The 27,800-nt window shown below is 29.7% G+C and overlaps 3 protein-coding genes across 5 annotated transcripts; 2 read left to right on the forward strand and 1 right to left on the reverse strand.

The window, feature by feature from the left end:
* The first annotated feature begins 7,681 nt into the window (after nt 1-7,681).
* Nucleotides 7,682-12,361, forward strand: LOC111031914 (septin-2A). Of its 3 annotated transcripts, none has more exons than XM_022312030.1 (10): nt 7,682-7,802; nt 8,426-8,568; nt 8,818-8,985; nt 9,050-9,139; nt 9,199-9,364; nt 9,471-9,621; nt 10,156-10,321; nt 10,494-10,650; nt 10,739-10,820; nt 11,830-12,361. In XM_022312030.1, the coding sequence occupies exons 2-10, from the start codon at nt 8,562-8,564 to the stop codon at nt 11,971-11,973; spliced, it is 1,131 nt and encodes a 376-aa protein (XP_022167722.1). In that variant the 5' UTR covers nt 7,682-7,802; nt 8,426-8,561; the 3' UTR covers nt 11,974-12,361. The 3 variants fall into 3 exon arrangements, with proteins under 3 accessions (XP_022167722.1, XP_022167723.1, XP_022167724.1); XM_022312031.1 differs by having other exon boundaries at nt 7,717-7,885; XM_022312032.1 differs by lacking the exon at nt 7,682-7,802 and adding an exon at nt 7,893-7,989.
* A 4,440-nt stretch (nt 12,362-16,801) lies between these two features.
* LOC111031912 (eukaryotic translation initiation factor 3 subunit A) lies at nt 16,802-24,395 on the forward strand. Its single transcript, XM_022312028.1, has 15 exons — nt 16,802-16,978; nt 17,093-17,289; nt 17,358-17,506; nt 17,601-17,751; nt 17,813-18,013; nt 18,079-18,287; nt 19,825-19,996; nt 20,078-20,389; nt 20,983-21,168; nt 21,985-22,122; nt 22,255-22,464; nt 22,789-23,130; nt 23,191-23,405; nt 23,542-23,998; nt 24,090-24,395. The coding sequence occupies exons 1-15, from the start codon at nt 16,930-16,932 to the stop codon at nt 24,153-24,155; spliced, it is 3,054 nt and encodes a 1,017-aa protein (XP_022167720.1). The 5' UTR covers nt 16,802-16,929; the 3' UTR covers nt 24,156-24,395.
* LOC111031913 lies at nt 24,274-27,060 on the reverse strand. Its single transcript, XM_022312029.1, has 2 exons — nt 25,996-27,060; nt 24,274-25,844 (listed from the first exon to the last, which is right to left on the reverse strand). The coding sequence occupies exons 1-2, from the start codon at nt 26,210-26,212 to the stop codon at nt 25,747-25,749; spliced, it is 315 nt and encodes a 104-aa protein (XP_022167721.1). The 5' UTR covers nt 26,213-27,060; the 3' UTR covers nt 24,274-25,746.
* Between the last annotated feature and the right edge of the window lie 740 nt (nt 27,061-27,800).

Genomic DNA, 27,800 nt, shown 5'->3' on the forward strand with positions numbered 1-27,800 from the left:
TTAGATATTCTTATTTTCGGCATTTTTTAAGTTATTTATATTGCACTCATAAGTGCTTAAGTGCATGCATATTTAGTGATTTTGTAGAGCTACAAGTTCTCTTCCCTAGATATTAGGTATGTAGTTGGCGGTTGAGTGCACAAAACTCGTTGGTTGAAAAATAAGAAGTTGATAGGTATTTTTTTCCAAAGAATTACAATATTCTTAAGATTGCTTATTGTTAACTTTACCTTATATATTATGAGAGTCATTTCAAACGTAAATAATGTATTATAACAACATTAAACAACTATAAAAGTAAAAATAACATTTTTTTAAACAAAATGTGGTGTTGTTTTAACCCGAAAAAGAGTTTACATTAAAATAATTATAGTTGGAACATTATTGTGATAATATTAAGTCAATTGCAAAACCGCAGCACACGAAAATCGACGAGCGAATGTGTTTGGCACTGAGAAAATATTTTGTAGTTAATCAACTCTAAATTTCTATGTGTGTAACGACTGCAATGTATTCGTTAAAATTGTGTTCCGATTACGCGACGGAATGTATACCCTCTTTTAATTTTGACTTTATGTACCCGCTAGATAACAAGAGTTTTTTTATCAACTGTATTAATGTACATACCTACCTATTACTCTGGAATCTTGTTACATTATATACCTAGGTAGTTGATTGAAATCAGAACTCTCGTCTCTCAGTCTCTTGGTCTAATAAGCTTACAGTTGTTCATACCCATCACCTTAACAAAGCAATAATATCAGTATGGTAATATATTATAATAATATAATAATATATAATGTATCGAGTCCACAAATCGTGCGGAGAACTGTCTAATTTGTTTGTCCGCCGCTAAATCCAAACATTATTATAAATAAATTATTCTGATAATGACGATTTATAGTACCTACAAGCCGGACATTTCTACAACCTAGTGACAAGACAATAATAATATAATAATGTGCATAGTTACATAATATATAATTTTGAGCCGTGATGTATCACGACCGCGACCGTATTGCCGTACCTATACGCAAATAAATAATTATAAAACGATGAAATGTTAATTTATATACCCACTTTTACGTTTTCACTGGTCGCCATACTTTGATCGTTGCGCGTATATTATAATTTGCTAAAATTACCGACGTATGCCTCGTTTGCAGCAGCCACACACAATTCCAGGTATGTAATTACTATTTCTACATTCACGCAGCACCCTAAATTAGTGTACGCTGACTAAGCATCCCTCGTAAGTCATAACACTCATAACTACTGCGCGCTGACTATAAAACGTATATTATAATAATATGTTTGTATGTATATAAAATATGTATTTCAGTATCGTGTATTTTACCGTAGGACCTACATTAAAGTTATTACCTGCAAAACATATTATGGAGCGTTAAAATTCAAAATTAACGTGTTCCATATTATTTGCTAATTGGGTGACATTTTGACCCATTGGTCGTATATGGTCCACGAGCTTAAAATATAATATTTGATTTGGTAATTATTCGTTTACGAATCTTCGGTGAACTGATGACAAATATGACAAATAAATAATAATATATTACAATATTATAGGGTAGCCACGCGCCCACACACGTGCCCAAAATAGCTATAAATTATTACAATATAATATAATAAGGGTCAATTTTATGACATTTCTTACTTGATTTTGACTTTTGGCTTATAACAAAGCACAGTTTTTTATTTTTATTTCTAACTATAATATTGCACAATATCGCCACGAGCTAAACAAATTATAAGACCGTATCTCTAGAATATCCTTCATAAATATTTCAGTTTACTGAATAAGGCTTATCGAGGACTAATATAATATAAGTACGTATTTATAGATTGCACAATTTCTTACAAGGATATCAATATAATACTACTTGATCTTATAGAAAGTCGTGATAAACATAGCTTTATTATGTAGATTTGAGTAAAAACTACAATATCTACAATATTAAAATACGATTAAGATCCCCGATAAAATTAAAAACGAAACTCAAAATATGGAGATCGAACCCAACAGACTACTTTAACACATCAAGACCTGCAGGTGTGTACACACAAACAGCTGTAATGGTGTTCCACACCATTACAGTTTTCATATTTTTATAATTATAATATTACGTATATAGTATTATATACTATACATATATCATAGATGCGCGTGTCATCTTTTATCCATTCTGTAATATCACGGAGTAAAGCTATATATATATGTATATTGTATAACTATTTTGTATAGTGAACAAAATTTATAATAATCGTTCAGCCTGCTAGACATTCGTCAGCCGAACCAGTCTAGTTTTACCACTTGCTCCGTGTATTGTTGCTGCCAGGTCATCGGTAAAGTAAAATATTTTATATTACATTTTGTTTTACATTTTAAAATATACGTTAAATTATACTCGGTATAAATAGTTAGTATTGCCTTGTCGAACATCCAAATCCTCTCACGCATTCCCCCGTTTGGTACTGATCTATCACTACGGATACACAATTACACACTGTAGTGGTAGAAAATAATTTAATTGTTACCACGTAACACAGCATATACAATTTATTGTGATATTATGTACGAATGTACGATATACGATTTTCCTCATAGTATAATGGATAACTGCTGTTATTTAATATTTTATTTCAACCCTATCAAACTATAACATACAAGGTATGTAAAAGTAACCACATATTTAATTTTAATATTTATAATGTTTTGATATTAGATGTTTATCATAACATATTCATGGGTATTGAAATATATTTTTTTTATCATTCAATGAGCAATCTGTATTAAAGGTAGTGGTATGCTAATAATTATTATCACTTATCGGTGGTGATGTTGTGTAATAAAAACTATAAAAAAAAATCCTTAAAGAGCGGGTGGACAACTATTATAGTTATTAGTTGTAAAAAAATCGTACCTAGATAGTACTTTCATATTGGTTAATAATTATAATCTATAAATTTCAATAGGGTATCAAATATTCAAAAAAAACCCAATCCTTAAATCCTCAAACCCTTAAATTATGGTAATGTACCCATGTTATAATATAGATACCTACCTAGTTATTACCTATTATCGACGTTGGCGTTCTCGTAAAGTTGTAAAGTATGAAAGTATATTATTTAATGTTTATCAAGTTTTTAAAACAAGTGTGTGTGATAGAGGTTTCCTCGGAAAATATAAATTGTAAGACATCGGCGATGGATGAAAAGTGTTAACTTTATAGTTATACAACTAGTAGATGGTGTATACTTTATAAAAAACATAATGTATATATAATATTTGATCTGGATATCCGTGAAGAATTAGATAATTATTATTACAATACTACCGGTAGGCGCATACTTATGTTTAGGAATTTTTCAAGGAAAATTTTATGAGATTATTTTAATCAACCCTTAAATGCCTGTATAGTGTATCTGTATATAGGCTGTAATATTCTAAAATCAAGTTGATTGCCATCGGGTATTGGGTAGTTAATTATATTGTGAATATTAATCAATAATATTACTCATTCAATTTTAAGTAAAATAACAAAAAAAGTTAGATTAAAATATGGTCCACTCAATATTCACGTAATAATCATAAATTATAATATCATATTATTGTATATTTTAACATGAAGATTTGATGGAAGAAACAGCCCACTAAAAACTTTCTTAGAAAACTAATTTTTTTATGTGGTATTTATCTTTATAATACGAGTAGAATTGAAATGATGTCTGTTGGTAACTACATTACTTAAGAACGGCTGAACTGATTTGGCTCTTTTTTTAATGTTATAATCCGCGGAAGGGCAAGAGACAACAGAACAATTACACATTTTGTATTATTATTTTGTACATAGTTTGTTGTACTAATGTTATTTGTTTTTATATTTACATTCAGACATTCTCGTGAACATTATTTTAAAACTGTCTTTTTTTTTTAATACCAAATCTGTAAATAAATAAATAGGAATGTTTACTCTAGTGTAATATAAAACGTACGTACATATAATAATTGTTCAAAATATGAGATAAATAAAAACATATGATACGTATTAGTTTAGTTTTTCCATTAGTACTTACTACATTTAACAAGATGTTTTATATTTTTTTAATCGTTAACAAGAGTTTAAGATTCGATACATGCAGCGGCTACTAAAAACTAAATTGTTAACTCGTAGAACGGTAAAGAAACAACGAAAATTAAGAGTATTGAGTCTAGTGGTATTTATTTTAAAAGATATCCTTTGCAATAAATTCGGACTGACAATGTGGCCATTCAAAAGTCTATACGCAAAAATACATTAATAAAATTGCATTTGGATGTCAATGAATTAAACTTGACGTCGAAAATCGGATGACCTGCCAAATCAACTTTGTGCACTAAAATAACTTAATAAAATTATATTATTATTTATCTAAAACAATTGTGTTCTTCTATAGAAATATTACATAAATATCATAAATATCAATTATATGATGCAGTCCATTCTATTAATTTTGCAATTTAATCCAAAATTATGTAACTTACATAATGATGGTTCATAATCCAATACAATATATAGATGCCTAATTTCCTTTAAAATATTATATTGATTGCACATCGATTAGGTAACTGTTATTTCATGGAGCCAGAAAACAAAAAATATAAATGCACACTACATGTGCCGAGGGGAGCATTGATAGGTGCATTTATGTGACATTGACGTCTTAATGTCTTATGCATTTTTTTTAATCATTGCCCTCTTTACTGGATACTGAGGTAAAATATTATACACTACATTGGGTGCCAATTTCGAAATCACCAGCGAGATCTCTGAACAATCCTACTTCACAATGTTAGCTGTCCTAAAGAATAACTGTTCACACCAACAGATGGCGCTCTTGCTTTATGATTCAAATACATTATTGTACGTAAAATATTGGATAAACGTATAAACGTCTTACTACTGTCTACCGAGGTTCGTGAACATTTTTTAAATTTCAAATTGCTCATAACTCACTTTAAAATTAAAACATAACAAAAAAAAACCTACATCATTGACTAGATAATATTATTCTTATATTTTAAAAATTTGGTAATAAGTTCAATTTAGTCTAAAATTAAACATAACAGAGTTGAATGAATTATTCAGAATGTACTATTTGCTATGTTATGCATTTGTACGACGGAGACAACGCATGTTTGTATGGCGTTCTCTTAATAGTATAAAAATTGTTTTGGAGGAAATTAGAAATCGTGGAATTGAATATGGCTATGAGTAATTTGGGAAGGGGGCAAGCCTCGTAGCACCATAATTGCACTTATGAATCGGTCAATATCTCATTTGGTGAAAAAGAGCAACTCACACTTATGGTCGAAACATGATAGATACATCCATGTCCCATGATATTATAAGTCACGCCGCCATTATATTATATACCTACTTCGTTTAAGTGCCAAAAATATAATAATATTAATTATTTAAAAAAATATATAATAATGTTATGCTCAAATTTTTGTGTAGTTTATGGTAGGTATTTGAAAACTTATTCGATTTAGTATAATAAGTGTGATATATGAGTAATAATGTGAATATTACTATTAGCTGTTAATTGTTTATTTTAAATAGCTATAGTTATCGTAATTAAAATTATGTTTTAAATATTTATGGGATTACGCATGTAAGTCAACAATGTTATAACACTTTATAAACAGTCGTTATTATATTTTGGAATGTAACCGATTCAATAATATCGAATCATAATCATAAAGATAATAATGAAAATTAATAAATAAATGTATAACATTTTATATTATCATTTTCATTTCACCGTATATTTTAATACAATATTATATTGAACATGTCGCACGTACCTACGTTGTAAATTGATTATCAAACATTGATAAATTAGAATTTTAAGTATTTTGTTATTCCTATGCACGATTACTATATATATATGACTACAATAATAAACAGTGAAACTTCCTTATAACGCACTCCCATTGAATGAAACATTGTTAAGAGCCATAACCAAATTAGAACCAGATACATATAAGACGTGATTCTGGTCATTGGGATTTATCAACAATAAGAATTTTTAATAGTTGTCCAAGAGAGTTCGTAATATTGATAATATTCAATGTATAAGGTTTAATAAAATTATTGCGTCCTTAGAGTATAGTTTTGTACTTTTATAATCAAAAATAAACTAATAAGTAACAAATAATTGTTTAATAAGTTATACAACAAAATGTTCAATTAACTACAATCAAATAAATTAATAAACAAACGTATTGTAATACTGAAATTAATTTGCTAAACACTAAACCTACATTAATTCACTGGTGTGCAGATTTTCATTTTTTAATAATTAATAACTATGTCTAGGTACATTGTTCGTCAATATTTTAGAAAAAATATAAAAGGAATAATTTAAACTGAATTTATGCTTGGTGTTGATTGACGCAGAAACCAAATATTATATTTTAGGAATAAGGCAAAAACGACGATCTCTGGTCAGTATTGATTTTAATTTTAGGATTACCGATATCGGGAGCTAGTAAAATAGGCATTGTACCTACGTTATTCTTGCTATTTGAATACAATTAATAAATGTGTAAATAACGTTTATTAAAAAATAATATAATATTACTAAAATATGATACTGATGTTATGAATCAAAGTTGATGTTGTTGGGTTAGATAATACCGCAGTTTTATGATATTTTAATTATATTTTACAAACTGTTATTCAATAATGTCATGTTAATTAAATGTTGCCCAAAACAATTTAATATTTTATAGAGTAACTGATAGTGAAATGTGTTAATTTTGTGATTTCTTGATTATTACTTATAAGATACGTTTAGATTATATATTATTTAATAGGTATTAAAACGGTAAGTAAGCTTTACTCTTTGGTTTTTTTGTTGGAAGGGGTTGCTGAATCGTCCAAACTAGACCCCTGTTTTCTCTTATTATGTAAATTAGTGAACTTTATGAGAGCGTATATAATAACAACTACTGTTAGCTAAAATACATTTTCGTCATTTTATTTTACCGTGACGTTCTTAACATATTACATTTGTTATAACAATTCCTTCTACTATTATTATAATATTGTACATATTACTCTATTATTAGGTATTATTATTATTATTGTTATTATATCGTCAGTAACCATGGGCATTGGATCAAGGTCATTTATCTAACCCACTTGTAATGACGTCATCTCCGTACGAGGTTTGCGATCGCGAACCCACTCACACAGTCACATGCGCCATAACACACACATACCACCCTTATCCTCGCGATCGCGGCAATAAAAAACCGTTGTCTGTGTAACACAACATTACAACGTGCGTACAAAATATATGGTACGTTCCCATTACAATATATACGTATATACATGATAATAGTAATATATTATACAGTACACATTATTATTATTATTATTATTATTATTATTATTATTATAGCGGAGCACCCTCTCGATCACCGCCGCGGCACCGCCACCCCATTTCCATTCAATATGCGATCGTTTGCTCACGTGTGTGCGTGTGTGAGTGTGTGCAGACGAGTGTCCGTGCCTCAGTGTGTGTAAGCGTGTGAGTGCGCGTGTGCGTAATACGAATAATATCGTACTATACTCCATCCCCACCCGCGTTTTCGGCGCGTGAGTGCGTGAGCTCCGGCCCGGACGGTCGCGCCAGATTATCGATTTGCGGGTTCAGTGACAACGCGGACGCATACGCACCAGGAGCCCAACGTTGGCGGGCGCACTTCTAGTTCGAAAACTTCGATAAGTGTAAGGACATCAATAATAGTAGTATTGTTATTTTGTCGTTGCGCCGTTCACATTACACCGCCGCCGGAGTGGATTTTTCTCAAGTACGACCGTAGCTTTGATCCGTAGAAAAAATACGCAGACGTTTCACGAAATCACTGCTCTGCAGTGCGCCAAACCCATCGACACCCATATAGCTATTATGCGCGTTAGTACCCACTACTTTATCTTGTGTCGCGATAAAACCGCCGCAGTATTGTGTGAATAACGCTATGTATGGGTGCTATAATGTTCTATGGTATCGTTTCGTGTCGTTTTCATTGTTTCACGTTCGACTTACGACGAGTCGTATCGGTTGAAAACCGCAACGATTCTCATGTGTATTTCACATCCGCGGTTATTTAAGTCAACATTTGAAATATTATTTTCTACAGTCGCCTAAGTTCAATATATCTTTAATAATACAGTTAATCATACAGTTCCCAACAAAGTTGTTTTCGATTCAAGATAAAAAATCCTTAATATTTCCGAATTACCTACATTCGATAATTCCACTGAAAATATTTGCAAATATTAATAGAATAAGCACACAAAAAGTTGGTATTGAACTGCTAAACTATGAGTTACGTTTTTTTTTTTTTTAGAATGTTCGGTAATATAAGGCGGGACAACATGATGTTACTACATTCAATCATATTTAGTCAAACGTTTGATTAGCTTTCTAAACGAAGTTTTGATCTGTCTTCTACATGATGTAAGATAATCCAAAACAGTGGGATCATGTCAGGTTAGTTTTACTATTTACAGTATTATTATATATTAGATACATTTGTTTCAACGACATTTATCTTAATTGTAATTACTGATTTGTAACAACTTGGTTGCATCCACTTAACCGTCGTCAAATCGATAAAAATGTATAGCACTTCGTTATATACATAAATAATTTATAGATAATTTACATGTCATATTGTAATATACATATATATACGAGTATATATCATATTATAAAAATGATATTTTTGTATTGTTTCAGAGTACATAGGGTTCGGTAGTTTACCGGACATAGTACATCGAAAAACCGTCAAAAAGGGATTTGAATTCACTCTGATGGTGGTCGGTGAATCCGGTTTGGGAAAATCAACACTGATAAATACATTATTCCTAAGCGATTTGTATAAGGAACGAAATGAATCTAGTTATGGTATGTCAATATTGAAAATATGTACACTTAGACATATGCCTAACTCATGTCTTAACAATTTCAGAACCTCCTCAGACCGCACATATTGAAAAGAAAACGTTATGCATCGAGGAACAAGGAGTAAAGTTAAGACTAACCGTTGTAGACACACCTGGTAACTGTCTTATTTCGAATTTCGAGAGGGAAAAACAACAGCTGTATTTTTATTTTCAGGTTTTGGTTCGTCTTTGAGCAGTGATGATTGCATTCGGTCATGCTGCGAGTACGTGGACGAACAATTTCGAGCATATTTCGCCGAAGAAAGCGGCATTATCAGAAAGAACATAGTCGACAATCGTGTACACTGTTGTCTTTATTTTATACCTGGTCATTGTCACAGGTATGTTTGATGTGAAATTGTTTTTTTAAACACATAATATGTGATACAATATATAAAAATATTATATCGTTATTATATCTAACCTTAAACACAATTTATATTTAAGCCTAAGGCCAATAGACGTAGAATTCATGCTCAATATCCACGAAAAAGTCAATGTCATACCAATCATAAGCAAAGCAGATATGTTGACTGAAAAAGAAAAAATACAAATCAAACAACGAATAAATGATTCTATTAAGTCCCACGAAATAAAGGTAAATTAATCATTAATTTAATTAAAAACGATTGTTCGTCAATAATATTAATTAGTACCTATAATTACCGTCAGCGTAAACATTGTGTAGACAAAAATACATTTTACCTTCCCTCTTTTTTTTTATTTTATCATAATAATACAATATATTAGTATATAATTAATATTTATCAACTTAGGGATAAAAAAATATATTTAATTTACAATAATCATTCTCAAGTTTAAAAATAATAACGTACATTCAGTGGAAATTTATATCACGATTCAAATCCAATGTACCACATTCAGATCTAGCACATGAATTCGTATTCGTCAAAACTGTTCGGCAACGATTATGTATTATACATATTAAATAATCGTTCGCCTATGACAAACCTTATACATAAATTACTATAATGTCGATAGCTGCAGATACGACTAAATCGAACGAATAAATAATAATGATTCAATACTCAATTTAAATATTCGTCGTTGTCATTATTATATCATTGAAATTAAATAGAAAGTTATATAGATCATATATTATGTGATTCAGATTTACCAACTACCAGATTGCGATAGTGACGAAGATGAAGACTTCAAACAGCAGGACAAAGAGTTGAAAGCATGCTTACCGTTTGCCGTGGTCGGAAGTAACACGATTTTGGAAGTTAACGGGAAAAAAATGCGAGGAAGACAATATGACTGGGGTGTGGTAGAAGGTAAAAACAATTTGAATACTTAATAAACTGTTTATTTGCTGATCTTAGTATACATTGTTTTTTAGAATAGTAAACAGAGAGAAAGTGGATAAATGTATTTAACGACACACGTGCTTGTGTAAATTATTAATGTTCACTAAACATAATGTGTGTTCATCTATTATATTTTCAGTGGATAACCCAGCCCATAGTGATTTCACCAAACTTCGGAATATGCTAATATCCACACACATGCCCGATTTAAAAGAAGTCACAGAGGATGTTCATTATGAAAATTTCCGCACACAATTGATTTCGAAAATATCGCAGCAAGCATTTAAAGATAGAGGGTAAATATTATTAAAAAAACATAGTATAGTTACCTAAAATATTATTGATGATAGAACTAACAAGTAACCTATTACCGATTTTGTGTAGAAAATTAAAAAGAGACTCGATACCAAAACTGCTACCAGCACTTGATGAAACGGATATTTTGTTGCTTCAAAAAGAAGAAGAAGTAAGTTGAATTCCTATTCAAATATTTAACCGATGTGATGTGAATAATTTAAATTCATATAAATTAGTAGAGGGACGACTCCAGATACATGGTTGGGGGGAGGGGGGGTCTAATTCATAATTGTTCAGAAAACTTTCAGTATTATAATATGGTTTTTTGTAATTTGGTTTTTAATAATATACAATTATTTAGAAATATGGGCTTGGAAGGGAGCCATGGCCTCTACGCCCCCGTCCCTCCTGGAACCACTCCGTAACCCTAGTTTAGTACTAACTACTAGGTACCTACTATGTTTAACAACTAACAATGTACACTATTATTGCATATAGTTAGGATATTAATAGTCAAACACAAAGGGAACAATGGTCATAAATCGTAATTATTAACTATAATATACCTACATTACACATAATGGTATTGTAAGCGTAGTACTATTGAAAACAGTGATACTAAACAATTTGAAGACATTTTATTTCAAATTAAAACTAAAAAAATGTTTGAATAGATTTTTTTATGATAATGCGGTTGTTTGTTATTTCTTGGAATTTATAGAACATACCTAGCCGATATATTTTAAAATGAATCATATACATCGATATCAGGTAGGTATGTCTCAGATCTAGTACATAATATTTTATAGAGTGTCTGTATTTTCTGACTTATAAATAAGGCATATATATGTATATATATGGCTGTTTGGACAATACTCATATGTCCCATCGGCCACCAAGCAGAAAAAAATATTACAATTTATATTTTGTATTCCACCTATGACAACATCTGCACATTGTATTTATTCTATTTGATAATAATGTGCTCTAGTGTAAACGCATATTAATTCATTACAGCCGTCAGCCAATGGTCATATAGTCGCCTGAAATTTATTTAAAAAAAAAAAAAAAATAATGTGCTCATTAAATATTTAAAATATTTTCAATGCAATTATACTGATGATTATTTAATATGATTTGACTCATTATTAAACATGGTTTTATTATTCGAAATTTAGATCCGCCGCATGCAAGACATCCTCGTCCAGATGCAAGATAAAATAAAGACCAATAACGAAAAAAGCAATCATAACCTATACCTAGCAGCTCAAAAATCACTGGAAAATGAAAACAAAAAAATTGAAAACGTGATCAACGTTTAACAAAAAAGAATAAAATACTATAGTATAATATTAAATATTATTTAAAATTGTACAGTAATGTCTTATAAGGACATGTTGTATTAATTTGGTGTTCAACTTGGAAAAGTATTTCTACTAATATTTTACATTTTTTTATATCGTAATATTATTTTACTTACTGACTTTGAATTCGTTGTCGTTTTATACATAGTCGTATAAAGAATTCACTATTATTACTGTATTATAACATTTTATTATTTTCGTTTGAATCTTACCACTGTAAATTATTTTAGACATGGTAAGAAATTAACATAGGGACTAAAACAGTAGGTAGTTCGTGGTTTAACTTTTAAGATTGTTTAGAAATGTATATATTATCATCAAAAAATAAACTCTTGATCGGTTACGATTGGATTATTGTTGATTTCAATGTTTACATGACGTAAACATCAGTCGTTTAATGTATAAACAAAAGAAAGTAGTAAATTATACGAACTCTAATCAAATCCTTAGACATCTACAATGTATAGTATTTTATAAACATGTCATTTTTTAACTTATAACAAAATTGAATATTCAGACATTATTTATTAATTTATTATAAAATCAAACAAGATCGATTTAAATTAAACTCTATAAAGTATAAATGTGTTGGATATTGTTTACAAAAAAAAATGTATGTTTTATACGAAAACCCGTGACGTCGACCCACATTATAATATTATTACTTGATCTAATTGTACAGCGCTTGTGTATATTGTATAATAACATTTGTTATACGTACATATATATACCTATTTCATACAATTTGACGTAATTTCGTAGTCTGAGCGGAACATGACTCAACTAATATGTTATAGCTGTACCTAAACATATTAATATGATATTATTTCGTAAAAAAAAACCAAGCAGACTATTTTGTCGTTTATTTTCTCTGGACAAACTATATATATAGATACAATACTACAAATACACCCAATATATGTATACATTGCATTGTATATATTATTTATATATTATGTCAATATATTATATACTTAAACAGAGATGATATACATATTCCAATACACAGGATTCACGATGAACGAGACGAACGTGCAAACACAGATGTACTTGTAAATTTGTATTAATATATTTATATTTGTATAGATATATCTTATACAGTATAGATATTATAGGTATATAATATAAATGTAGCGTCCTTTAAGCTGTCACAATACCATACGTTATTATTATAAATACGTCTGACACACTATGACTATATGAACAACTAATTTCAATAATTAATACGAGTGATGAAAAATTTTAATGGTTGACAATAATTCATTATCGTGAAGTGGAAAATAAACAGTGTATACACATGATCATGTGTCAAATTACATTAATATAACATAATAAACGACTGATATAGTTTAACATTAAGTATATACAGTATGTACCGTTATACATATTATGGCAATCGAGCGGTAACGATTCGAAAATATTTAAAAACCATTTTATTCTCTGTAGTTTATGAAGATATATTAAAATATTATATCATATGGTAGCGGTCGGCGATGACTATTTTGAATTTATTATGGTAGTTATATAAAATTGCAAACAAAATAGCATTAAATAGTGAAAATTCGGAATTACGTGAGGGTAGTTATGGGTCAATCTAAACTATAATATTATATAAATCTCAACTTGCAATCGGATAAATTCGCAAAAATCGCATAGAACGCAAATATACTGACGCTGAGATGAAGTGCAGTGATCGATTTGTTTTTTTCGTGTATAGTTCAAAGGATATCCTGCGTTTCTATAGTAAGTATACTTACTCCTTAAATTCGTAGTTGTGTCGTAATAGTTATTTTTTGCTCTTTATTGTGGAGGTACTCGTTCGTTACGTAACACGCAGAAATTAGGGTTTTACTCATAATATAAGTTTAAAATAAATTTAATATTTAAGTCATTAGAAAAAAAATTAGAGGGAAAATATAAAAAATGAACGTGTGTTATATAGTAATTTCAGCCGACAAATAACGATATTATGTAACGGTAATACGATCGTTCCTGTAAGCGCGGGTCGATTATATACATCGTTCGGCAACCCTAAATTCGTAATGGTGCTCACGTGAAATGTTAAAATATCTATAGATAAAACTCTAACATCAATATAAATTATAGACGCATGAAACTAATCGTTAGTATTTAATTATATTGTTAATTTATAATTGTTCCATTCCATGTTTCAGTGTCTAATGTATATGTAATTTGCTAAACCACGCGCAATTTTTTTCAAACACGTGAAACAAAAAAAAAAGAATTGATTTAATGTTGCAGTAAATAGCAATATCAATATAAATTAGTGGTAGCAGTAGATTATCAAAATATATGATTATATTTCAACAAAAATAATAAGTAAGGTACCAACTAGTCACTACCCATATATCATACAAAAATGTACATTTTTTGTAAATGGTTGTACAGTGGCTACATATGGATATTGTGTTTGTTTACTTAACCAAAAATAACGTTAGGTATATAGTTAAATTTTTAAAAAAATAACTGAATTCAAACATGCATATTAAAGGTGAGTATGAAATTTAACAATCTGTTATCTCTGCCTATATAATAGTATACAGACACGATAGAGTAGTGAACACCACACAGCCAACACCAGTATTTTGTCGGCGTTCAATAAATGGTAAACAATAAGACGATTCGTCATCAACAACATGAGAATGATAAAAATCGTACCACGTGAGTTCACTGCTCATACTCGTATTGTCCTCCTCGTAAACTTTTAAATTTAACATGTATACAGAGTACAGACCACCCATTCCGCCTTCTTTTTTTATCGCTGTTGTAACAAACATCGCTTTTGCCTTTATAGACATACAATATGATATGACGTTCAAAGCCGTCATTTCCGAATTCTTTTATCGAAATACATAGAACATACGACAACTAGTTACAAATGGTATTATTGAGTTATAAAAACAATTATTTACTATATGTCTTATGTACGATTGTTTGAGCACAGAAATTATTATCATAAAGTTGACAACAATTTTAAATTGAATTTTTTATATATTTTTTTATTATTATAAAATAATAAAATAAAATATGTATTATCGTTGATTTTCTTATCTTAAAATTGTATTTGCAGTCGTGTACGGTGACGGTTTACCTATGTGTATATTATTTGTTGTCTTAGGAAAATATTGTGCAAAATATCTATAGTTACATAAGTTATTACTCTCATTAGTTTTTTCCATGTTGACAACCACAATGTTATGATCCACATATTGTTATATTGAATAATAGTGATAGTACCACAATAATGTTTATTATCTAGAAATGATTCCATTATTGTTCAATTGCTTGGAAATTTGATGAGTGAAAACTGAAACATGATTTTTAAATTATTATAGGTATTTGTAAACAGGGACAAATTAATTTTTATTAATAAAATGACGATTCTCATGCATTATACCTTCTGAAAAATATTTGTTTTTTTTAAATTGTTAGTTTTTGACAATATTATTCAAGTTAAGAAAATTACTATCAATTATGCAATCGATTGTTTTATTTCAAAATAATAGTAATAACTAATAATTATCTAATCTAATCTAATTATCTTAATTTAGACTTTGCTATTTATAAATATATATATTTATAACCATGTTTTCATGCAATTCTCACAGATTAAATTAGGACCGTAGTGTATTATAATTTATAAGCATATAGACCTTAGAATAAGTCTATGATTATAAGTACACATATTATTGATGTAATGGCATACACAATCCTCACGGAAATTACCCTTTTCCGCGGAAATTTAAAATGCCTGTTTCCGCCATTGCGTAAGTACGTAACTATCATCATCACAAATTCACAAGTTCCAAAAATAATGCTACTGAGATCAGAAACTGGTGCCTTGTTTTTCAGTTCCAGTTCTGGTTTCGGTACTCAATTATTTCTAAACAGTTTCTGGTTCTGATTCCTGTTAAAATCGTCAGTGAATGGTTCAAAATTCGTTTCTTTAAATTTGTACTTTAGTACCTATCTAATGAAATCTAGACATAATAATTTAAATAATAATTTATAATATATTAATATATAATATGTTTATTAAAATAATATGTACACATGGGTAAAAATATATATTAAAGTTTAAAGATTTCCCAAGAAATAAATGAATCTATTAAAAAAATAATATTAAAGCATTCTTATAAGTGAAAAAAAAAAAAAAAAAATAATATTCCAAATCAGCCTGAAACAGTAGTGCTCTTGTACTCTAGATCCAACTGCCTCCCCTTGTAGGGGAATATAATAATATATTGTTGTTTAAAATGTGACATAAGACTATAGGTACTGAACACTTTGTTTACGATTATATTATAAGATCCATATAATTGTATACAATATTATGTTTAATGTTTTTTTTTTGTACATAATATATAAATATTGTGTTGTGAAAGCTTATTATAAAACGTCAAGCTTGTGCAATGCTATTTTTTGACCTATTTTACTATTCAAATCAGTATTGCAATTTTTAAATATAAAATATTAAAATGCATAATTGGTGTGCGGTGTGTAAGTAATTAATATTACATTGGTTTTTGAATTTCCCGCCACGTTGCTTGATCGCCGGCTAAATGAAACCATTGACTGCATTGGTACAAATGTACAATAGACCTACAAAAGAATTCTTTTATAGGTCTATGGTTGGTACCTCTGCGCTCCGTGGAAGATACGGGAGTGGCGGCATGTGGCGGGCCGGTCTTCCGATCCGATTGGCGGGTGCGGGGAGAGCGCGGATGGTGGCGTGCGTCACCGGTTTTGGTAACCACTGATTGCGATTTGCGGTATTCGACTTGTTATGCGCGACGAACGGTCACGCCACGTTTTTTCGTCAATTCGTCTGTTGATTTCAGCGAATTTCTCTTTCAGGTTCTAAGCGCCTGTGTCATTCGACGTGCCGAAACCATGTCTAGATACAGCCAGAGACCCGAGAACGCGTTAAAACGCGCAAATGGTAAGTAAACGACAAGTGCACCAGTGGCGACGGCGGCGGCGGCCGACGAGTTGATAGCCGCTCTGCTTGAAACCGCCCCGGTGACTAATGTACTGCTTTTGCATTATTTTTCAGAATTCCTGGAGGTCGGACGGCCCGGCCGGGCCCTCGACACCCTTTACGAGGTGTTCAGAAACAAAAAATGGGCTTACAACTGGAGCGAAAGCGTCCTGGAACCGATCATGTTCAAGTATCTGGAGCTGTGCGTCGACCTCAAGAAGTCGCATATCGCCAAAGAGGGATTGTTCCAGTACAGGAACATGTTCCAGTCTGTAAGTAACAATATTACTATGACTAGATAGATACCCAACTATATTGGTGGCATCGGTTCTTTGTTTAGGTCAATGTCGGGTCATTGGAGAATGTCATACGGGGCTACTTAAGAAGCGCTGAAGAGCGGACAGAAGCAGCCAGAGAACAGTCACAACAGGCTGTAGTTGATATTGATGACTTAGATAACTTGGCTACGCCAGAAAGTATACTTCTAAGGTAGCTTTCATTTTTGTATTTTCAATTTCATTTATATGTACTCAAATGTATATTATGTTAAATTGTATTTAATTAATTTTTGTTTATTATTTAGTGCTGTTAGTGGAGAAGATGCTCAAGACCGTAGTGACAGAACAATATTGACCCCGTGGGTTAAATTTTTATGGGAGTCGTACTGTCAATGTTTGGAACTTTTGAGAACTAATGCCCATGTGGAAACTTTATATCATGATATAGCAAAAATGGTATAAAATATTATTTACCCACATCATAGTATTTCTTTATTATCTAAATTTTTTGTTATAGGCTTATCAATTTTGTTTAAAATACAACCGTAAAACAGAGTTCAGAAAGCTATGTGATAAACTACGGAAACATCTTGAAGATATTGCTAAGTTGCCTCCACAAACTGTTAATGTTAGCCTTTCAAACCCAGAAACACAACAATATAACTTGGAAACACGTTTGTGTCAATTAGATTATGCTATTCAGATGGAATTATGGCAGGTAAGTTGTTTTTAAATTGTAATTGTTCAGTACTTATTAATAAATTTGCAATTTATCAATCATAGGAAGCATACAAAGCAACTGAAGATATCCATAATTTAATGTCATTGGCTAAGAAGTCTCCTGTTCCGAAAACTATGGCCAATTATTATCAAAAATTAGCTATGGTTTTCTGGAAAGCTGGTTATAATTTATTCCATGCTGCAGCCCTATTAAAACTTTTCCAACTCAGCAAAGAAATGAAAAAAAATATTACTGCTGAAGAACTTCAAAAGAAAGTGTTCCCACTTTTAATTAACTGAATGCATATTACAATTTAATTTTCGTCCATAAAAATATTTTTAATTATTTGCAATTTTGTCTTACTATTTTTTGCAAATTTTAACGGCATACTTTCTTTTCTTTAGTTTTGAATGCATATTATCAATAGTTGAACTATTTGGCAAACTAGTTAATTTAGTTAATTTTTTTAAAACTTCACTAATTTATACTCTAGTTAGTTTAGTTGGTAACTTAATTAGTTACTAAGACAATTGTAATAACCTAGATTTTTCAGTCAATTTAAAAAATAATATGTTAATATCATGCTAATACTAATTTATAAATTAATAATTGTTTTTATTTCTCGGCATAATAAATGACTTAAAATAAAAATTCCTATATTTAGTTGGTTAAGATTAAGTTAACACAAATATTGAATATCTTAAACCTCTATGGATAGTATGCAATTATTACAAATTATGATGATGCGCTTTTAACAAAATATTTAATTATTATTTAAAAAATTCAAAAGTTGCACCATCCCTGTTGCCTGGGTGGCTAAGTGATATTTAAAAAAAAAATTAACTTAATATTAAACACATTTTTTCTCCATATTAACTTTTTGAGTATGTTGTAGTAGTTTAATATGCTAACTAGTAACTATCCTCAATATGTTATCTACATAAGACAATTTGTTGGTTCATGTACTACCTACACTTTGTTATTAATAAAAATGTTCATCTTATTTAATCATTGACAAGCAATTTAAGTTACAACACACTTACCAATAATGTTCTTACAGTATGTATATCGGCTCTTATATCTTGAAAACAGCTTAAAATTAATTATTTGGGTTTACCTGATAATAATCCTCCCTTGACTTATTGCTTATCTTTACGTTTTGCCAGGGATGCAGGGCCCTTAATTAACAAGCGATAAGGGGCCATAAATAAGGGAGAGAACTTCCTAGCATTTATTATTCTCAACTGTAATTTCCAAATTTATTAACAGAATACTATAAATTGATATTTCTTGGTAGTATATTAGTACCTATATTGTCGTAATATTGGCATTATAAATTATGATTTATGGTAGATTCATCATTATTATATTTTAAACATATAAATTCACTACGATTCACAGTATAAATGGTTGCACAATAAGGATATTATTTTTGACCATGCAATGCTATGCAAAGTTTTCATCTTAATTATGAGGTTAACAATGTTTTTACATTTATACATTTTTAGGCCAGTGCTGGCATTCAAAAATAATTATACTGATTGATTTTATCGAATTATTATAATTTGAGTTTATTATTGTACTATAGTTTTTTTTTAACAAATAAAAATGCTAAAATTGGTGGATTAAACATTGTTTTATTTTGTCAAAAAAGTCGATAATACATTAGGTTCATTAATTTACAAATATATAATAAAAGTTAGTGTACACTTGATCATTAAGCAATCAAGTATGACATTTAAATGTTTTGGCTGCTATTTAAGTAATAACATTAAGTATTAATAAGATTTATTTTTATTTTTATCTAGAATGGCTTCTCGTGTTTTGTTGGCCACTTTAGCTGTACCATTACCATCTGCTCATCCTGAATTTGATCGCTTCATTGAAACTGATAAAAGTCCTTATGAAAAAGCACAAAAACTTGCAGTTCTTTTAAGTCTCCCTGCCCCGCCTACAAGAATTTCTCTTATGAAAGAAGTTGTAAGAATTATTAAATTTAGCATATTTAGTTGTGTTTAATTTTGAGGAAATACATTTTTTTAATCTTTTATTATATTATAGGTTCGCCATAATGTAGTATCTTTAGCATCTGAGGATTTACGTAATCTTTACATGTGGTTAGAAGTAGAGTTTCAACCTTTGGAACTATGCAAACGTGTTGAAACTGTAACTGAGCCACTTATTGGTAGTGGTAGTGAATTGGAAGGATATGTTGCTCCTGTACGTGAAGTAACTTTGGCACGGTTAATTCGACAACTCTCTCAAATTTATGAAACACTTGAATATAAAAGGCTCTTAGAATTAGCTTCTTACTGCAAGCCTTTCCATATGGAACGTGTGCTAGTTGATTTGGTCCGCCATAACGATATGCAGGTAAATAATAATTAATTCAATATGAATATTAGATATACCAATTTTAGTTAGTTAAATGTAACATGTTATCAATATTTTGAAGTTGTCCTGTTTATGTCTGTTTCTAATATCTATGTTAGTAAATGTAAAAATTAAATGATGGCTATTTTTAATATTTACTAGCTTATATGTGATAATTTGAGTACATATTTGACAACCATAAACATTTGTAATCTGACTCATTAGGGACAATTACCTAATGCAAGGATTTTGTAACAAAGTAAATCGTTATAAAAGTATAATAATCAATTAAAAACTATAAAAATATAGGGTAAATAAAAAATGAAAATTTACAATATTTTACAAAATATATCATTTTGTGTCAGTCATTAACACAAACGAGTTTTTTTAAATTTCAAATTTTGTAGAATACTATTCACATTTATTGATTGATGTTTACTAATTGCACTAAGTGTACGAAAATACTCTTTAATTACATACCAAAATTTAATATGACCTATTTTGTTTCCTTTTTCAAAAGTCATTAAAAAAAAAACTAACTGTGGTAATCTATTTACACAAACAATAAATATTTGCTATATTTTAAATCTCAGATTCGTATTGATCATGGAAAAGGATGTATTCAGTTTGGAATGGACTTGTCTGAATCACAACGGGAAGACAAGCCAGAAGGACCAACTCTACAAACAATGCCTAGTGAACAAATCCGTACTTATCTAATTAATACTTTCAAAGTATTATCTAAATCTGCTAGTATTATCAATCCAGAAGCTAATAAGGTAAATAAAAAGTATTATAATTATTACCTTTTGAAAATAATTCTCAAATATTTTATTCTTAAGTCAATAATTTAATATTTAAAAACTTGAATGTATTTAAACAATATTATACATTTAAATTTTAATTAATGTAAATTGGATGTAACGACAAATTGTTCCTGATGAATTTAATATTACTGTTGTGGATACCTGAAATCATATGATTTCAATTTGGTAGGTAATTCTGAATTAACTGATAAATGTTTGTCTAAATGATGAATATAAATCTTTGCGGATATCGGAATGATTTCATTGATTATACATTTTTTCTGATGACAATAATTATTGGCCACAAATACAAATTTTTAAAAAATAATGTAGGTGGTTTAAATTAATTAAATATTATGATGAATTTAATATTACTGTTGCGGATACATGAAATCTTATGATTTTAATATGGTAATTCTGAATTAAGATATACTTTTTTGTCTAAATGATGAATAATAAATCTTTGCGGATATCGGAATGATTTCATTGATTATACATTTTTTCTGATGACAATTATTGGGCACAAATACAAATTTTATAAATAATTTAGGTGGTTTAAATTAATTAAATATTACTGTTGTGGATACATGAAACCATATGATTTTAATTTGGTAATTCTGAATTAACATATACTTTTTTGTCTAAATGATGAATAATAAATTTTCGCGGAGATCGAAATGGTTTTATTGATTATACATTTATCCTTATACTATTTATTGTAAAAATAAATGTTTAAAGAGCAGAACTGTTAATAAAAGCATTTTATTTAATCGTTAAATGTATTTTTAGGATGAATGCAAACAAATTCACCAATCTCTTATCAGACATCATCATGAAACCAAAGATAAAGAACATCAAAGAATTTTGGCCCGCCACAAAATAATTGAAGATCGTAAAGAATACTTAGAAAGATTGAATACCGTTCGAGTAAGTTGACATTTTCAAATAATTTTTACATGCAATTTAAGCTTAGTAGTGTTTGTAAAATGTATCTACTAAATTATAATTTGTCCCATTCATTGTTTAGTTGTATTAATGAACTATATCTTTTATTTTTAGGAAGAAGAAGAAGCTCGCCGAGCAGAAGAAATTGCTAAGGCTGCTGCTGCAGCTGAAGCAAGACGATTAGATGCTGAACGCGAAGAAAGAGAAAAAAGACGCCAGGAATCCGAGCTACAAGCTATCAAAGATAGAAATTTCAAAGAAAAAATGCAACAAATTTCTCAAACAGCTCATGGTCAAAAAGTTTTAAAAAAACTGAATGAAGATGTAAGTTTATTCAATTATGTTATAACATTATTTTTCATAAGTTTTATTTGAGATTTATGTAATATTAATTGACAAATCATTAGTGTTACACCATCAAACTTTTAAGAATTTTGTGAGTTATTATTGTATTTCATTATACTGAATGACTGATTATTTTATAGATCTTTGGTTTTACCGTTCTTATACTTTTCAGTTTAAATTTGAATTTTGCAATTACATGTTGTTAATGTTGGTAGATATTATATTATTTGACAAAACTATATTTGTATAAGATGCTGAGTCATTTTAAAATTTTTACTGATATTTAAAACAAATTTTGATTAGGCTTTGAAAAATATGGACGCTGATGAAATTGCTGCTAAGGAAGCTGAAGAATTGGCAAAAGAACGAGCAGAATTGGTACAAAAACTAAAAAATCGCAGAAAACAAATGGATTATTTTGAAAGAGCAAAAAGAATAGAAGAAATCCCCTTATTAGAACAGGCATGGAAAGAAAAACAAATTCACGATAAAAAGTTTTGGGAACATCAAGAAGCTGAACGTATTCAGTTAGCAAATCAGGAGCGAAAATTAGCAGAACAAAACCGTGAAAGGTTGGCTAGAATGAAACCAGACATGGATATATTCTTAGGAGAAATGAAAGAGCGTCGCACAGCTGAGTTCCAAGTATGAATTATTGTATATTATAGTTATTATCTTGTACTTATATGCATTTATATTGTTTAGGCCAAATTGGTGGTGTTTGAAGAAGAATTGATTAATATTCGTAAGGAAAGGTTGGCAATCAGGAAAGAAGAAAGGAAAATAGCATTGATCAAACAACGTGAAGAGGAAAAGAGACGTAAAGAAGAAGAAGAATGGTTACGTAAAGAAGAAGAAAGAAAGAAAAAAGAAGAAGAAGAAAGAAAGAAAAAAGAAGAAGAAGAGCGTTTGGCTAATTTGTAAGTCTAAACCATCTTTGTAGAGATTACAAAAAAATTGATAATGATGTTAACGTAAATGTATATTTTACACTTAAGTTCAAAACTTAGTTAAAAAATTATTAGTTCACATGTGCCTATGTTTTTTTCCCATTAGGGCTCGTCAAGAACAACTTGAAAGACAAGCTGAAATCCAACGGAAAAAGGAAGAAGAAGTACAGAGAAAATTGGAAGAGAAGAATAAGAGCCTTTCATCAACAACTTCAGCGTCGTCTTCCTGGAGAAATTTGGACAAGGCCAAAGAAGATCCTAAAATGTTCAGCTCTTCTCGAGACAATAAAGATAGAAGAGAAGGAGGATTTGGGCGTACTAGGGATGAGGGTCCACCCCCTGAACGTCGGTCATTGTTTAGTAATAATAGAGGCACCGATGAACGCAAAACAGGAGTATTTTCAAGAGATAATGACCGTGGTGGTTGGAATCGTGGCGGAGGTGCTAGTAGTACTGGTGGTGCCTTTGATAAAAATTTTAAAGATACCCCAAGAGACGGAGTCCGTTCAGCTTTTGACAGAGATACACCAAGAAAGCGAGATATACCTTCGTCCAATGACCAAGTAAATTAATATATCTGAATTTAGTATACTCATAGTTTGTACTAATATTCTATATTTGTGAAAATAATTTTAAATGTATTATCATTTACAGGGTGGAGGAAGTTCATGGCGTACCAGTCGCGCTCAAGACTCTGAGGATAAACGAAAGGCCAAGTGATTTTAAAATGACTGTTTATAAAATTATTCGTCTTCATTTTTTTTTCTAAATCTGATATATTCATATTTATGATTATTTTCTTATTATTTAAATGTAGAACTTTTGAGCTATCAACATGTTTTTTTTTTTATCTTAAAATTTGCAAATAATTATATATATATTACATAAATCAATGATGAATACATTCATGTATGACATTAATATATAGCTACATAAATAAACATAATATATTAGATTTAATTTTGTGTGGTAATACCATGTATTATAATATAATGTGTTTATGTTACATTGACAATGTACAATTTGTAACATTTTTTGAGAATGTTTTTGCTGTACAATTTGATGTTTGATTTTGTATTTCATATCATCAAATTTCTAGTTTTACACATTGGGCTCAATGTTTTTGTGTGCTAAGCTGTAGGGTGTTGAGGAAATAAAATCAACCCATCATGTATAAATTTGGATATAAGTATACATTGTTGGTTTGTATACTTTAACCTCCACTATCCTTGATTTTCTTTGGTATTCGTGGATGAACATTTCATTACATAAATACTCTGAATAAATTATTTTCTTTATTATGACAATTATCTCAATAAAATTAACACAGATGCTCACCAAAACAGTTAGAAATGGGTAGACAGTTTATTGCAGTGGGTCGTGGCAGTTATTTTTTTACTGCGTTGATGTGCACTCGTCTTACCGTTATGCTTACATTGTACTTCTTAAGTGTTGTGGAAGGTAAATGTCAATGATTGCCATTAACCTAGTGTTAGTTGCGCTATGACTTCATGTTTAAATAGAAAATAGAAAAATAATTTAATTTCACATCTAGACAGTTTATTTATATACTCAATATACTTTTTAACAAAAAAATGAAGTTAAATATCTTAAATTGCTGGCAATGATGAGCAATAAATGCCTTATCACTTTTATAAATAATTTACTAACTGAGGACTAATTTATTCATATTAAGCTAATTTTTAATTGGTTCGTTTTATTATTTTCATTCAATTTTTTTTAGCATTATTCATAACATGCTGTACACAAAGTAACTTTTTGAAAATTAATAATAGTTTTCTTTTTTTTATAAATAATATTAAAAAATGTAAAAATTGTATGAGATTGATTTGTGTTAATAAAATATGTATGAAACAACAGTTTTTATACTTTAATTATCTGAAAGGCTGAGGTGTGACTAATGATGTAGTATACACAGCGACTAATATCTGATTAAAATTTTATATTGAAATGTTATATTTGATTTAGAAATAATAATTAATACTTATTTGTCACCAAATTATATTCTCAGTTTTTAGACTTCATGATAATACCTAAAGTCTAAACAGTAGTGTATAGAAGTTGGTGACTCAATTGCCATAAACAGTCTCAACAGTCCCCCCAATCCAACACTTAGTTTTGTATATTACATTGATATTATAATATTCTAAAACGAATAAACCTTTTTATTATTCTTTTATATTCATAAATGTGTAATAATTAATGAGATAAGTGTTTTAATGTAAAACAATCATTGAATGATTTATTCATTTGCTTATATAGGTATCAATAGAATATCAATTTACTAAAGCTACGATGCTCGTGGTTGAACCACAGGATGAGACAATCTCCTCTTGAGTGTTGACTGTCGTCCGATGACTAATCTTCGGGTGGAATGGTGATCACGACCTAAAAGAGTTAAAATACCGAAAATTAGTATTTTATGACGTGTCAGTAATAATCATAATATCAATGGTTCACGAGCAGTAGTACATTTTAAGTTCGTACCACTTATAATATTACTATTTACTAATGTGTATTGTGTGGGGGTGAGGAATACCGTGTTCCAAAAATTGGAAGGTCGACGACGAGTGGCGCTGTCTGGCAGATATCACGATCGGCGCTAAACGCAGAAAAGTAGTCCATCGCTCGGCACTGTCACGTCCGCAGTCAGATTGCTTTATATATAAACAGAGACGAACAGTTAACATAGGCAGAGGTGAACGAGTTCGTTGGGTACCAAATTCGCCGTATGGTGAACACACACACGTCCTCATATGCGTAACATCGCGCAATGATCACAACTGTAAACCCAAACTTCTACATAAGCCTAATTTTAAATTCAAGCAAACAAACAAATATCGTACGGACGGGCTCAACCATACACCTCGCCCTTAATTTTGAAAATTTTTTTTATCTGTCCACCGCTAATTATTTGTTAAACTGACGCTTGACGATCTGGACGTTTTTATTAGTACCTATACTTACATTGCCATTATGTTCGCACATATGGAAAACGTGTACAATTACAAACACATTTTTTTTAGTATGATGATGCAAACAAGAACGACCGTTTTAGATATTTGCACGACAATGTCGAAATAGGTTGTTTCATTGTTTGTTAATATTATCATTGTACATTTGTACTTATTGTAGCACGTAGTCCTATACGGCAGTGGCGGATCCAGTGCTACATTTTGGGAAATGGCTTCAAAAAGAAAACGCACACTACTAAGCAAAAAACAAAACCAAATTTAATGTGAAAAAGTAAGTAGGTACTCAAAATTTGTTTTAACCTGTTTTTTTTTCTGGCAGAGTTTACAGTAAAAAAAAAGTACTAGTGGCGGAGTATACATGCGCCCCTCCCCCTCCTGACACCACGACCAAATTGGGATAATAGGTAGAATGCTGGGTACACCACACCCAACGATGTCAGAAATCCGTCTATGATCCATTAATTATAATCTGTACTATTTTTTTTAAAAAATTGAACCAGACTAAAAGAGTTAATTTATAGAAAAAATATTTGAAGGGGATTATGGGCGCCCACTGGAGACTGCATTGTAAGAATCAAAATAAAAAAAATTATGAAAAAATATTATAGAATAAAAATTTAAAAATAAAAATGTTAAGGAGATTATGGGCGCCCGCAGGCAAATGCATTTTAAGAATCAAATTAAAAAAAATTATGAAAAATGAACATTTAAAACAAATATTAAAGACTGCAGTCTATATAATATCAGTATGCCTAAACACATAGCTTTATTGTCAATGATTAGATAATGAAACTATGAATTTTTATAATGTACTAAATATTGTTAACAAATTTTAAAAAATGGTTTCAAAAAATTAAACTAGAGTTAAATAATTGAAAAAAAAATTGAAGGGGGGCATGATGGGCGCCCGCAGGCAAATGAATTGTAAGAATCAAAATAAAAAAAAATTATAAAGATATATGATAGATTATAAATTCAAAAATAAAAATGGGAAGGGGAACATGGGCGCCCGCGGGCAAATGAATTTTAAGAATCAAATTAAAAAAAAATTATGAAAAATGTACATTTAAAACAAAATATATTAAAGACTGTAAAGTCTACAATATCAGTATTCTTAAACTCATAGCTTTATTTTCAACAATTAGATAATGAAACTATGAATTTTTATAATGTACTAAGTATTGTTAACAAATTTTAAAAAATGGTTTCAAAAAATTGAACTAGAGTTAAATAATTGAAAAAAAAATTGAAAGGAATTATGGGCACACACAGGCAAATGCATTGTAAGAATCAAAATAAATTAAATTGTAAAAAAATATGATAGAATATAAATATAAAAATAAAAATGGGAAGGGGGGCATGGGCGCCC

The sequence above is a fragment of the Myzus persicae genome, unplaced genomic scaffold (genome assembly GCF_001856785.1).
Source record: "Myzus persicae strain clone G006 unplaced genomic scaffold, MPER_G0061.0, whole genome shotgun sequence".
Lineage (NCBI taxonomy): Eukaryota > Metazoa > Arthropoda > Insecta > Hemiptera > Aphididae > Myzus > Myzus persicae.